General features: G+C 39.6%; 3 protein-coding genes across 6 annotated transcripts in view; 2 read left to right on the top strand and 1 right to left on the bottom strand.

The window, feature by feature from the left end:
- Klp98A (kinesin-like protein 98A) overlaps positions 1 to 3,079 on the top strand; it is a 54,928-nt gene extending 51,849 nt beyond the window's left edge. Inside the window, exons 26-28 of the mRNA XM_074094022.1 lie at positions 1 to 181; positions 719 to 902; positions 1,374 to 3,079. The exon at positions 1 to 181 is cut by the window's left edge and continues 8 nt beyond it. Coding sequence (XP_073950123.1) covers positions 1 to 181; positions 719 to 754 — 217 coding nt within the window. The 3' untranslated portion in view covers positions 755 to 902; positions 1,374 to 3,079. The remainder of the gene's footprint in view (positions 182 to 718; positions 903 to 1,373) is intronic.
- Positions 3,080 to 9,824: 6,745 nt separating this feature from the next.
- LOC141432461 (EEF1A lysine methyltransferase 1-like) lies at positions 9,825 to 13,904 on the bottom strand. 4 transcript variants are annotated; one of them, XM_074094035.1, is made up of 4 exons: positions 13,745 to 13,904; positions 12,560 to 12,717; positions 11,876 to 12,026; positions 9,825 to 11,030 (listed from the first exon to the last, which is right to left on the bottom strand). In XM_074094035.1, exons 2-4 carry the CDS (start codon positions 12,710 to 12,712, stop codon positions 10,687 to 10,689), a joined length of 648 nt encoding a protein of 215 aa, XP_073950136.1. In that variant the 5' UTR covers positions 12,713 to 12,717; positions 13,745 to 13,904; the 3' UTR covers positions 9,825 to 10,686. The 4 variants fall into 4 exon arrangements, with proteins under 4 accessions (XP_073950136.1, XP_073950135.1, XP_073950138.1 ...); XM_074094034.1 differs by lacking the exon at positions 13,745 to 13,904 and adding an exon at positions 13,579 to 13,662; XM_074094037.1 differs by lacking the exon at positions 13,745 to 13,904 and adding an exon at positions 13,579 to 13,654 and having other exon boundaries at positions 12,560 to 12,675.
- Positions 13,708 to 14,628, top strand: LOC141432466 (N-alpha-acetyltransferase 80-like). The gene is given in 3 exon segments (XM_074094044.1): positions 13,708 to 13,797; positions 13,947 to 14,049; positions 14,052 to 14,628. Coding segments are annotated over 2 exon segments (606 nt in total). The 5' UTR covers positions 13,708 to 13,797; positions 13,947 to 13,961; the 3' UTR covers positions 14,570 to 14,628.
- The last annotated feature ends 3 nt before the right edge of the window (positions 14,629 to 14,631 follow it).

The following is a 14,631-nucleotide window of genomic DNA, read 5'->3' on the forward strand; positions in this document are numbered from 1 at the left end:
GATCCCGTTCCCGCCGCGGCAGCTGTGGCAGTCTGAGGCGGTGGCGCGGGCGCGGCGCGGCGCGCTGGAGGCGTTCCTGCGGCGGCTGCTGGCCGTGTGCGCCGCCGACCGCCGCTGCCCGCTGCACGCGGCGCCGCTCACGCCGCACGCGCTCGTCAGCTTCTCGCCGTTCTTCCGACGGGTGAGTCACGCACTCGAGTTGTACACCGTGTTGTTTTTGATTCCCGTTAACTTGAGAACATTCAACAAATTCGGAGACACCAGTAACCTAACTCTTACAATTTAATCGAGTATTAAGATAATTATGCGCAGTAAACTAGTGTAAAAGTTTGTACTTTGTGACGTTTTTTTAATGTTCGTAACTAAAGAGTTTTAACACACAAAAGACTGGAGCTTGGAGGTTTTTGCGCTTTAGAATCCAAAATACGGAAATTTGTTGAAGTACTTAATCAAATCATCGACGTAGCTCGAAGAATATGCAAGTTGATACAGCAATGGACAGACTATATCGTTTGAAGAACAAATAACCATTAGGAGAGATATGTTCTCGATTGGCAACTATGAATCTGGACACGCAATGTTGACAGGCTAGTGCCGGACATATAAGTGACTTGTGTGCGTTCGGGTGTAAAAAAAAATACCAGAGGACGTCGTGATATAAGGTTCCTCCCTTCCATTATGGAGTTCCTGTGTGTTATCTGTTGATGTGTGTTACCAGGGCGTGTTCGAGTCGGGCAAGTGCGGCACGGGCTGACCGGCGGCGGAGCTCGCCGCGGCGCGCGCGCTTTGCGCGGGGGCGCTGCGCCTCGCCGCCGCCGCTGCGCTGCTGCTGGCGCACTGTCTGGCGCTGGCGCTGCTGCTGGCTTACCTCTGCTGCCGCCGCCTTAGGCGCAGCTAGCGAGGTAACATTGCGACACAGCTAGCGAGGTAACACTGTGACGCAGCTAGCTAGGTAGCACTGCGACACAGCTAGCGAGGTAACACTGTGACCCAGCTAGCAAGGTAACACTGCGACACAGATGGCGAGATAACACTGCGGCGCAAATAAATAATACACTTAATAAAATGCGTGTGAAAAATGCATCGTAAAAGCCTCGGTCGCATTCCCGTTGTCGGTGAACATAAACTTAAATTAGCTTCGCCGTGACTACTTGATTTTGTATTGCACCCCAGCCCCCGTGGCGTAGCTACCGGAGGGCTAGACGGGACAGTGCCCCGGGCCTCCAAGCTCAGGGGGCCCCTCGGACTCCGACTTACAAACTATAAATTGAACTAGTGAAAATTTCTCCCACTTTCGAAATACGGAACACACGATTTAACTTAAAATGTACTAAGCATATTTTTATTTTTTCACCATAAACTTGTTCTTCCAGAAACTGTCACCAGCAGACCCATATGCGTCTAAGTCAAAGGCCAGTATTGAAAATCATGCGGACCTTAGATTGGGCGCCGCAGCAGCGAGGCAACGCGGCCACAAGGGTGCCTTCTTATCTAATTATACTTTTCTTATCACATTCATACTTATCCAAATTTAACCAGAAGCTTTGTCTGATACAGTCGCATTCGCCGTCTCTTTCTTTCACTGTACAGTTTGGGGGAAAGGATGATGATATGATGTCATATAATTTAAACTATTATCGAAAGTGTAAAGTTAAATTTGGAATTTTCACTTTTTTTTTGTTTTCATGATTTCACGGTATATTATAGCTTTAGTTTGCGAGTTTCTGCACGGTACTAAAATGATTTATGAGGACAGGTTATTTATAATCAATGATCGCTTGTCATTAGTGATGTGGCTGATCGTTAAAAATGTATGTTTGTAAATAAGGATAGGTACCGGTCCGGATATCCCGCACGTCACTAAAGATAATACAAAAACTTGTTTGAATATATACGCCGTGTTTTTCTTGATTCCTGTTAACATTGACAGACGGCTCGGTCCTTGATAGACACTTTCTGGTAATTAACTTTTTGACCAAATCGAAAAAAAAACATATAATAATTGCACAGTAAAGGTCAAATTGTACAAATGATGTAAAATTTAAATTCGCTTTAAAAACGTCTTTAAATAAAACGTCTCAAATGAAGAACCTTTACACTGCTTTACGGCGCATAATTAATCATCTTAATTTTTGCTTCTCCTTTAAACAGTAAAATTAACTTCATTTGACGTGTTTGAATCTCCCTTAAAGTTAACAGAAATCAAAAAGAACAAGGTGTATATTTATTTTTACAATATCTTTCTTAAGCTGTCCAAATACCGTGTGTCGCTGTATCATTCCAGGATTGTCCTTAAATTGATTATATGTTTTATATATTTACTCCCAATTTAGTGTTCTTATACTGCTAAGGCATAGCAATATTCAAGTGTCTGTATATTTTGTGCAATTTACTTTAAGCGTATAAGTCTTCCTATTTGTGTGTTTGAGGTTATGATGTAACAAATATCCTTTCATCACTACGATCAAAAACGCTGTTTCTTATCACTTAAAGACATCCAATTTCCGTTCAATATTGAACCTAACGTCCTAGACGATAGAGTTCGGTTTACCTGTAAGCACCCAAAGTATGAGAAGTATATTTTTGCACGCGGCGAGCTCCGAGAATGTTCAATCTCTGCGATGCAGAGAATTATTGTTAAGTAATTAATAGATAGATATAAGTAGTTATTATTAAATTTGAAACTGGCTGGGTTTAGCACAGGTCAAAACTATAGTTAAAAAAAGGTAAAGACATTTCTAAAATTGTGTGGCAGCCACTCTACGTGAAGTTGTATGGATGATAAATGGTGGCACACATTGTTAGTAACTTTTATAATTATGTCACATAACTAATAATAACAAGACTAAAATGTCTCGTAAGATAAGAGCGCGAAGCTATCTAGATAAAAAGCCTGGCATTTATTATCCCGAACAACCTGTAGTGAAGCACCGTTCGAAATTTGAACTTGTCGTGTTATCCCTTTCACGCTAATAGTATTTAACAAGAGTGTGAGAAGGACAGCACGACACAAACTTCTAATTTCGTAGTGGGGTAAGACTAGCGAGTCCCGTCAGTAGCAATGTAAAGCAAACCTCGTTGTGGCAACCCTAAAAACCAGACGAGCAACCAGCAATGTAAGTCAAAATTGAATTGCGACAAATAAAGGTGATACTGTGCTAAACCTATCGCTATCTCTTGCTCGTAAGCATCAGACTCACGGCGAGAAGACCTGTGAACTCATGAGAAGCGTTCTCGCGTTCAGAGGCCTTTATTGTATCACCATTTCTTTCTGACACACGGTGTAGGATGTGGGTAGAAAGAGATGGTGAATACGTTCGCGAGCGCTTGAGCGTTAGACAATTCGCCACTATGTCAAATCTAATTGGCAATGATCGGCACCGACGGTGCAAGGTGAGGTCAATGACTTCAGTTTTTATGCTAATATGGATATGCCCCGGGATTCCGGGATTCGAGTTGTAAAAAGAAATCTTTGTGATAATGATTTTAATAACTATATGAAAATTCCGTAAAACAAGCCAAAGTCGTGGAAATAAACAGTGAACAAATAATTTTAAATCACAATGTGCGAGTTGATGAAGCACATAGGTAACTAAACATGTTTGTGTTTGCTACGAAAATTGCTTGAAATGAAATGCCTATCGTTCAATTAGAAATGGATGGCTTTAACTGATTGTATGAATAGTACTATTTTCCATCTCTTTCGCGCCAGGTTGAACTGTGCGTTTGGTCATACACGAAAATAATAGAGAAGTGAACTTTAAGCCAATTAGGCGGATAAAGGCCAAAGGGTTGAGTAGCACATTTAATATGAATACAAAATAATAAAAAGTGCAACTTAACATTTTACATTCAAATAAAAATAATTTACTCGTTCATTTTTAAATATTTAACCGTCTGTTTATAAGTATATATATAACACCCGATAGAATTACTATTCCGAACAACATCGCGGCATTATAATCATGTCCATGTTAAGATTTCTACTCACAATCCCGCGCTGTTGTACCGTCCGTGCCGTTCACTGGTGATTTTCCCTTGACAGGTTCGTATGTGACACTCAGTGGTACCTTGTCGCAGGGAATCTCTGCTGTCTGTGTGTGTGTGTATGTGTCAGTCTGCTGTGCTGTAACAAGATTTTTTGACAAGTGCGACAGGGTTCTACCAAGTGACACGCACAAGATTGTCAAGGTATAGTTGCCACTTAAAATTGTTGATGCTGTATCGCCGGGAGTCCGCAGAGAGTATGAATTTAGATATAATGAAACGAATGTTGATTCTGTAGTTAGGATATTGTTAATGTGATATTTCGACCATGATTTAATTTTGTTGGACGTCAATTTTACAATAGGACTAGTTTACTCCCGCGAGTACGCCCGGGAAAGCTTTTAATATAGTTTAAATAACAACTTTAATAATTTAATAATTAAAATTTACAACATAATTCGTTCCGTGTATATATTTGCATTAATTTAAATAATTAAAATCAAACAGGGTGCGGCTTTACTATGGACATTGATGTTTAGAAATATATATTATATATTTTTTCATGCAGTGTATCTATATTTAACTATTCCAGCTTCAACTCTCGGCTGCCGCCAGAAGTCTTGAATGTAGACTACCAAATTATTTTTAAGTTTTAATTAATTTAACATACTTGTCTCTATTAGGCATAGACAAAAAATCAATAAGAGCTATTCTCAACTAGAATCTATTGGTAGAATACAGTATTCACGTTTTCACACTCTTATAGCTCTCTTCAATTTATAAGACACCGGTGGTCACAAGATATAAAGTGTATATATGTAGAAGTTCTCCTATTATACTATAGTATGTTTATATCATAAATAATACCTGATCAGTGTATTTTAATGTTATTGAGTGCCTTAAGTTCGGCTCTGTACACTTTAAAGTATGAAATGTCCATAGCAAAGTTTAAATTAATTGAAATGGAATGTAAGGCCTTGCGTATATCATATAATATAAATTATATCAATTTAAATGACAGTAGTATTTTTGTATATAACATAGTATTCATATGGCTTATAATGAATATACTATATCAGTTGAATTTTTCTCTATGACCCCAAAATACATAGTTATTATGCATAGCTATGGTTGTGATATAAGTGTATTTTTTTATGATTTGTTGGCACAAATGCTGATTTAGCGATGGATTTAATTTTGTATATTTTGTTAATCTTTATACGGTAGTACCTGCTTGATGCGCTTAGTATAAGGTTTTTTTTTATCACTAGATAGTGTTTAAAAATACGTTACAAAAGAGGTAGATACGTCACTATTTTACAAATATAAAAAATTAATAAAAAAGTTATAATTCTGATCTTACAATCTATGTGACACCCCTCTAATATTTATTTTATTGTCTGAATTTAAAATGATAAAAAATCTTTTGTACATAATGCTCTCAGCTCTTTTATTTGTCTACCTCTTTTTTATGTTTAATTCTCTTCGGCGACTCGCGAAGGCATCGCTTCTATGAGCTTTTCCATGTAAAGCCAATACGCATGCGTGCTAAAGCATCGTGAGTCGCGCACACTTTCGTTTTCTGTAAGTTTAAAACAGTTTCTTAAGGTGCGGCCACATGTAGTCGCTCGACTCATTTCCAGCGTCAAATCTGGCCACATATAGCGCACAAAGCTAAAAATGCTGGCTTTATCACTGGAAAAAAAAATCTCTTCAATTTCGAAAAAAAAAACACCTCTTTTGTTTTCATTCACTCCAATTTATTTTATACCTATTTGTACCACTGCCACGACTCACTAAAGGAGGTTAAGAAATCAGCTTGCAAGACCAAGATCATTCCTGCAAGCGCCAATTGACGCTGCTGTTCGACGCAGCGACGAGTCGCGGGAAATTCAAAATAGAGTCACGTGACCAGATTTATCGCTGCAAACAAGCGTCGAGCGGCTGCATGTTGCCGCGCCTTACTTAAAGGCTTAACGCCACCCCGAGAGTAGAAAAACGGCCTTCGTAGTTAGAACAAGTAAATGATCTTGTTAGGAGTTATGAATTCCGTGTATCTGTATGTGGGTCTGTCATTTGATTCAATTAGAAATAAGGAAAGGGCAATGAAGACTCTAACGCTACACGGAATAACGTTAAAGCTTATTAATAGTACATTGTGTCTTAAGGGCGGTAAATAAGGAATTACGAACGAGAGTCTATTAGAAGCCCGAAGTCGAAGACAGGGCTTTAATGAGTCAATGTTCGTAATTCTAGTACCGCCCGTGCGACATACAATGTTTTTCATCACATTTGCGAGTAAATTTTTTATTTCTAAAAGAAAAAACATAATTGTTCCAAATATTGGCGATACCTTGGGCTGCGCTCTTGGCAGCGCTGCATGCCCTCCCCTCCCGCAGCATGTGCCTGAGCCGCGTGTGCATGTGGTCCTGCTGCTACACCACGCGCAGCGCCATCAGGGCCCGATTGCATAACAAAGTACAAGCTAATATTATTAGCGATTTTGTATTGAAATTCACTAATACTATTAGCTTGTACTTTATTATGCAATTGGCGCCAGTACGGGCACCGACTCATTTACCGACCTTGAGCTTCATGGCAAGAAAATGTGTACGCGCAATGACTCATTTACCGACCACGGGTTTCATGACAAGCACATTAAGGTCGAGGGTTTTATTTGGGGGGTTGCAACCAAGGTAGCCTGCATGTTACGACACTGTTTACGAGCAAGTGTGATAAAAAAGTGTTAAATTAACGAGTTCCTGTGACAGCGGGGCTACTACGAAATTCGAAAATCCAAGTTCGTTTCGTTCCGTCCCTCTGACACTTATACTATTTAATACGAGAGCGAGAGGGACGGTAAGATACGGACTTCGATTTTCGGAGTAGGCCCTCTGGCTGGAGTTAGCATCATGAGGTCCGTGTGACAGCTTTGATTTGGATATTGAATCAGGGGTTACTTTGCGAAAGTCCATATCAATGAACTAAAATAATTTGCACACCCGCGAGCTTATAATAGCTGCGTTTATGCAAGAAATGTGTGTTCAATGTTCATGCGGTTCCTCCACGTCTACACTAAGAACACACACGAATCATACAAACCCACCTATCACCAGCACCACGCTACACTCGCGCGTTTCGAACTCAACCAGAGTTCATCTTCAGAGTAACACAACCGTTCATTATGCTGCCAGATGTCACGTTTGTGATTAGTTGAATTACTAAATGAGCCAATCGCAAGAGAGACTGTAACGTCAAACGGACCTTTCGATACTAACGCCATCTAGCGATATACCGCCAGTCAATAAACCCTCATTAGCAAGTTTTGACAGAACGAACTTTTTTCTAACAAGCCGAAGACATTTGAAAACTTCCATGTAAAAATTAGTCCCGTGTAGTGTTAGAGATCCTCATAATATTTACAATTAGAAATGTGTTAATAATTTATTTTTAGTACAAATTTCGCACTGTAAGCCATTAATTAACTTTTTTTGTTAGATGCTGAATTAAATTGCACGAGACACCTTGTTGCCTGCATTTAAAACCTTGGCGGCATAAAATGGCTGTATAAGTAGTTATTGTATAAACTTTCTAGACTAGATCTAAGCTAAGCTTACGCGACCAATATACGACTGTAAGATTAATATACTTGTTTTATATGATATTCATAGTTATATTAAGTATCACATACTTATTTACTCATATATTTTCACATTAAGATCGAAGGTGTCTCGTAGTAATAGTATTATTTTATTTAGTTACAATGAATGTAGGTATTATAACACCAAAATTATAAACTAATTATAATTACCGAGTTAATAATCAATTTTAATAATAAAAAGTGGATATTTATTTTAATATGTAGGAGCAGAATTTATTGTAATTTACGATAGATTGTCCATTAGGTTATATTGATGATTCTTAATTCATTCGTAAATTAACATTGGAGTATATTATTGGATGCGTGTGGGTTCACTTTATAGATTTATAATACCATATACCGTAATGGTTCTATCATAAGCTCATAAATGAGACCCTGTAAGGATCTACTGACCCTTTTAACACGTTCGGCCCCGGCAACGATCCACTATGCCTACGCATATCCCACAGAAATCACTTCTATGCCAGTGACACGTATTCGTGTCACAGATGTAATACATTTCGGTGCCAGTGACTCTTTAGTTTTTACTCCTATGCCAGTAACACACATGTCGTGTCAAAATAATTCGTACCTCCTAAAGGCTGGTATAGCGTAAGGGTTTAGCGGAACGGTGCCAAAGCTGAATGCGATCCACTAAGCTCTTACGCTAGGCATAGCGCATATCCCACAGCAGTCACAAATACGTGTCACTGGCAAAGGAGTAAGAACTAATAAGCCATTGTGTCACTGGTGCCGAACGTGTTAAATTAACAAACAGCTGTCAAATTTATTAGTCTCATCTTAGTTAAACCATAATGTATTTTAAATCTATGATTCACAAATAAAAAAAACTACAGTACGTTGTATGTAGTGCTCTTACAATTATACCGTAAGGATTTCACATCAGTTTCCAATGTTTCAGTAGTCTGAAATCTCTCAACAGTTAGCAATTTACCAATTTTATATGAGTGAACCTGCACTGGTAAGCGAATGGAGAGTAAGACAGCCGGTGAAATTACTGGCACTTGAGGTATCCCATCTTAGGCCTCTAGGTTGGCAACGCATCTGAAATACCCCTGGTGTTGCAGATGTTTATGGGCGGTGGTGATCTCTTACCATCAGGAGACCCACTTGCTCGTTTTCCATCCAGTCGAATAAAAAAAAATGGTATTAAGATATGTCGCGGCGTTACGCGTCCGTGGGTGACATCGGCATACTCCCGTCGGTGACACAATTTTATTTGAAACCGTGCGAGAAAAGCCGGAACTACTCATTAGCTTGAAAAATTTTGTGCAAATATAGTCACTTAAAGTGGATGAGCGATGATGGAGCTCAAAATGGCATGCTCACACTTTATTTCCTTTACAATCAGCATCATCCATCGTCAGCCGGAAGACATCCACTTTTGAACGAAAGTCTCCTTAGAATGCCTTGCATCCGGTTCTCCGTATCTAGTGGAAGGCCTGCCGATGCTTCGTCTTCCGGTTCGTGGTCACTCGAGGACCTTTCTCCCCCAGCGCCTATCTGTTCTTCGAACCATGTGGTACTTCATGTTGCATATTCTATAAGGTTGAAAAAAGACATGTAGTTAATTTTGAAGTCTACCACTCGTCCGCTTCTGCTGCTGATTGTACCTAGCTGGCAGCGCCCGCGCTAGCTGAAAAGCGTGACAGTGTGAAGTTGCCTTTTGGCAGCCTTTGTGTGACGTTATGTAAGTACATTCAAAGGAGAGAGCTTCTCAAAAACCTCCAACGAATTTGCTTTATTACGCCACTCTTCCCAAGCGGCCGCTCCACTTCCTCTACCCTCAGACCTTCTCCAGGGGGCTAATTCGAAGTTCGTATGATAACATCCCTTTCTATTAGCGTGAGCGGGACGCCACGATATGAATTTCGATCCTAGTATACAAATACGACAGGAGCATACAAGTTAATTAATTATACGAACATGTGCAAGTTCCAGATATGTACGTGTATCGTGCGAGTTACGTAAAGCTGTTGCGCTTTTGTCGTCTCTGTCGCTCACACTATGAACTATATATATAGTGCGTCTCTTTCAACGCAAATATTTCAGCGCATATGCCAGCAGATCGATCGGCCAAGGCAATGTCATAAGACTCAAGGGGCTGTAATGTCACGTTAAGTTTCAGTTTTCTTATGTGACATATGAGTATAACTGTAATAACTTTATTTTGGGATTCGCGCTGTCATCGTTCATCTACCATTACCTCTCATATTTCGTTTTCTAGAATTTTTTTACCGTACAACGGCAAAAACTACTAGACACTGGCAAAATTGTCCTCCAATGGACAGAGCCATATTTAATAAAAAACAACAACAACTTTATTTTATTCGAATATGGCGGCACCATATATATATCAGTCACACAAAATGTCAAGAGCTTAGCAGAGAGATGTGAATTTGACCCCTCTTTGATTTGACCCATAGATTTACACTCTGATGTCACCGACGGCCGCATACTACCGCTGTTTATGGTCGGCTATCGCCAGCTAGACGAATAGAAAGTTTTAACTTCGAGAGAATTTAATAAAAATGTTAACCAGCATAATGTAAAAGATTTACTAAGGAGAACAATAAATGCAATGTGTTTTAATAATTATTTGTTTTATTTGTGTACCACTTATAATTAGTAGCTACTAGCATGTAAAACATATAACATCGATAAATCAACAAATTGGCACAATTTATCAAATGAAAATCTTAGTGGAAATGCAATATGGTTTATAACTATGTATTTTTACTATATTTACTCTAATAAGAATTTTCAATTGTTACAATATAACAAAGTTTTTTTACTTAGCTTATAAAACTCAAATCTGCATCAAATAACAAACTTAGAATATAAAATCAAATCAAAGTGTACAAATAAATACCAATATTTTCAATGAATCGTAACAATAATATCGGCACATCTTAGTCATAATTTTCAAGTCTTAACTTAAAACTTGAGTTAGTTTTTAAATATTACGAATGTAGTGTTCTTTTCTACGCAATGTACTCTTGCATTGGCATCAATATAGACTTTCCATTAGCAAATCATCACCTAAGCACGCCATCCAAATCAAAATTAGCATAACAACAAAACTCATTAGCCAAATTGTTCCTATGGTGCGGCTGAAACTCGCACAGCTTCAGCTCCAGTAGCTTTTCCACATGTTCCTTCATGACTGCTCCCGTGCAGACCACAATCTTGTCTTTGGCTAGCAGCTTGATGGTTTCTGATGTCTTGGTGATGCACTCTTCAGAGAGGAAAGGGGGGTCCGCGACTACCAAGTCGTAGGAGTGGAGGGAGTCCGGTGGAAGCTTGTCTGGGGTGTTGTAGTCATAGAAGATGAAGTCTGGCGCGTGGACTTCGAACCGGCGGTCATATTCCAGCAGGGATACTGAAATGAAAGTCTTGATGGATGAAAGGTTTTTTGGCTCCATCCAGAAGGTTACAGAGGGTATAAGGGGTGCATGGCGCTCGCCTATATGAAAAAGTAGAAAAATTTTTCGCCCTCCAGAGGACAATATGGTTGTCATGGCTGGCCATTATGTAACACTATTCTTTCTTAATTTTACTATTAAATATCAATACAGTCAATTGCAAAAATATTTCATATTGAACCACATAAACAGTTGCCATTACCACAATCTTATTGGCTCGGAATTTTCGTGATTTTCCACCAGCGAGGCGAGACGAGATTTGAAATTTCCATGCAATCTCGCGCGCCCGCCGCGGGCGCCGCCATACAAATTTCAATTCTCGTCTCTCCTCACTGGTGGAAAATCACCTTGACACATATTTTTGACGCATTGGATAAGTTCATATTTCGCATATAATCGAAATACACACTAGCAACTTTTGCAGGTGGTAGGACCTTGTGCAAGGTCCGCCCGGATTGCTACCACCATCTTGCTCGCTAATCCTGCCGTGAAGCAGCAGTGTTTGCACTGTTGCGTTTCGGCGTGAAGAGTAAGACAGCCGGTGAAATTACTGGCACTTGAGGTATCCCATCTGCAATCCCCCTGGTGTTGCAGGTGTCTATGGGCGGTGGTGATCTCTTACCATCAGGAGACCCACTTGTTCGTTTGCCATCCAGTCAAATAAAATTAAAAAAAACCTTCAACATGCCACATTCCATTCCATTCTCTACCTACATTTCACTTCATTTTTCGGCCCTGGTGTCTTGGACTTAAGGCATATTATATCACTGTCTGAGGGGACTCCGGGGGTACCGGTCCATACCTGAGGCGCGGTTTCCGAACTGCCTCTTGATGGGCACAAACAGCGTGGGGCAGGACAGTAGCGCCACGCGGCCGCCGGCCGGCACGCTGCGGTCCGCGGCCCGCACTAGCGCCTGCACTGTCGCCTCGTCGTACCAGAATTGGCTTAGTTGCTGGAACCACGCCATTTTACTTTTATGTATTTTTTTTTTTTATTCAACCGGATGGCAAGTGGTCTCCTGATGATAAGAGATCACCACCGCCCATAGACACCTGCAACACCAGGGGGATTGCAGATGCGTTGCCAACCTAGAGGCCTAAGATGGGATACCTCAAGTGCCAGTAATTCACCGGCTGTCTTACTCTCCACGCCGAAACACAACAGTGCAAGCACTGCTGTTTCATGGCAGGATTAGCGAGCAAGATGGTGGTAGCAATCCGGGCGGACCTTGCACAAGGTCCTACCATCTGCAAAAACCACCACCACCACCTGCTGTATGTATGTAAATACTTTAATGTATATAAAACACAAAAGTAAGCTTTAATTATTTTTCCTTGCATGATATGTCCAATATTATGAGCATCTTAAATGGAGCATGACTAAGTCATTTAATTAAAATTTATATTTTTAACCGACTTAAAAAAGTAGTAGGTTATCAATTTGGTTGATTTTTTATTACAAATTATATGGTTGAAAGATATTCACCCAGTTCTCATCAAAGAGTATATTCTCCTTGAGTTGGTCTTGAGCCTGCAACTTGTCAAATATCTCCTGTCGCTTCTCCTGCTCGGCGTAGAACTCTTGCAGCGCTGCAAATGTGTCTGCCGAGAGTGTGGGAACATCATCATCATCATCCATTTGAACTATAAAAATGTAAATAATAGTTAAAATAACTGCCGTAAACCAGGGTACTTTAAAACATTTTGGGGTTACTTTGATAGTTTTAAAATGGTTATAAAAACCCAAATATTCATAGATGGATTAAACAAATGAAGTAAAAAGTTAGGTAATTTATAAAGGTAGGTATTCCACTGCCACAGATGGTCTAAAAAAATTAAGGATATGGTGTAAAAACTGTTTTCCAAAGTAGACCCTGCATTTTAAAGTAACCCCTTTACATGTTTGAAATGGAAACAGATAAATCAGCATATGTGGTACGGTATTTCATTTGTTTATTTTATTTTAGGTAATGTCAAAAATAAATGGTTTCTTTCTTCTACTAGGCCCGTAGCTAAATCCATATACCTAATACCATTATTTAAACTCTAGCAGTGCAGTACTTATAGACACCGAAGGACCAGAGACCTGATGTTGTGATGCACAGGTTGTATCTAGTTAGGGCACCAATTCCTCTGACATAGCTAAGTGTACCAATTACATACCTAGGGTTTGTTATATAAGCTCTCATATTGTAACATAGTGGTGGAAAAATAAGTAGATTTATTCTTATTAAAATGTATCAAATAGATAAGACCGCCTTGCTCTCGCATGTAAAACATATTCAAAAACCGTGGAATTCCCAAAACAACAGATCTTCCGAGTTTATGTTAAAACTTGTTTACGCGATAATGGCTTCACATGGTCATAAAATGCAAAACCGGCGTACGGTCAGAAGCAAACGTCGCGAATCCAGAGCGCTGGACCGAAACAACTCGCGTTGTAATCTCGAAAACGGGATAAACAATTTGTTTGTTTATTTCCTAGTGCATTCCTTCCGGCATTACCTAACTGGCCTCGATGTGTGGTCGCAATAAACATTGCATTACGTGAAATAAGTTAAACGAACGAGAACGGTGCATGCGTGTGACAGATAAAAATAGGTTAGTTCTGTCTCTGCCGCACGCAAGTGAACTTGCGCTGCGTTTAAACCACATTTAAATATACACTCACCTCAGTTGTTGTGTTAAAATGTGATGGGCAAGATGTGCAATGAATTTATCAAGGTTCGTAGCCAGTTATTTATTTGTTTACGCTGTTATCTTACGAAAAATATGCAAATTCGATATAGATTTCGCTTTCGTTTATAGCTTTTGACAGATGTCAATAACGGGGATACCATATCAAATTCCTAATTTCTACTATTTGTCGCCAGGCTTAAAACGTAATCATGGAATCCGAAATACTCGAAGTGCTGCCTCTACATAATTATCCTGAATTCTTGAAAGAGACCTGCGATTTGATAAATGATGAGTGGCCCGCGGTGAGACCGCCAGGATGATGTCCTTACAAGCTTCGCGTGACAACCTACCGACCAGTTTTATTTTAGTAAAAGATAGAAAACAAGTATTAGGCCATTGTAAACTCACCGCTATACCCAGTATTCCAGAAAGCTGCTTTATAGAAACCGTAGTGATAAGTAAAGCTTTGCGAGGAAAGAAGCTAGGAACTTATTTAATGAGAGACATTGAAAATTACTGTAAAAACGTACTTCAGTTGAAGATGTTGCATTTGTCTACGAAAGGGCAGGAAGAGTTCTATGCGAAATTGAATTACGAGATTTGCGCGCCGGTGTCTATTTACGGAGGATATTTGCCGGCCAATTCTAAACTTAGACCTAGTAGCCATACTATTGAAAATTCAGTGCCAGAAAGGACGAGCGTGGCGACTAATGGTGCGCCACCGCCACCACCGCTCCCACCGACCAACGAAACTGCTTGGAACAATAATAATAACAACATAAAAACTAGTAAGACCTATATGTTTAAGTATTTGTAGTGTTTAGCTTTTCATGTTGTTTTGATACCTTGTTGAAATAAAACCCTTATTAAAAATAACAC

This window comes from Choristoneura fumiferana, chromosome 11 (assembly GCF_025370935.1).
Source record: "Choristoneura fumiferana chromosome 11, NRCan_CFum_1, whole genome shotgun sequence".
Lineage (NCBI taxonomy): Eukaryota > Metazoa > Arthropoda > Insecta > Lepidoptera > Tortricidae > Choristoneura > Choristoneura fumiferana.

Excerpts from the sequence above, each read along its gene's own strand:
- LOC141432461 (XM_074094034.1), bottom strand. The coding sequence starts at position 13,612 with ATGTTTATTGCGACCACACATCGAGGCCAGTTAG. Across the intron at positions 12,027-12,559 it reads TACTCTTTGATGAGAACTGG|CAACTAAGCCAATTCTGGTA; the intron begins GTGAATATCTTT and ends GCGTGGTTCCAG. Across the intron at positions 11,031-11,875 it reads GTTCGGAAACCGCGCCTCAG|TATCCCTGCTGGAATATGAC; the intron begins GTATGGACCGGT and ends CTTTCATTTCAG.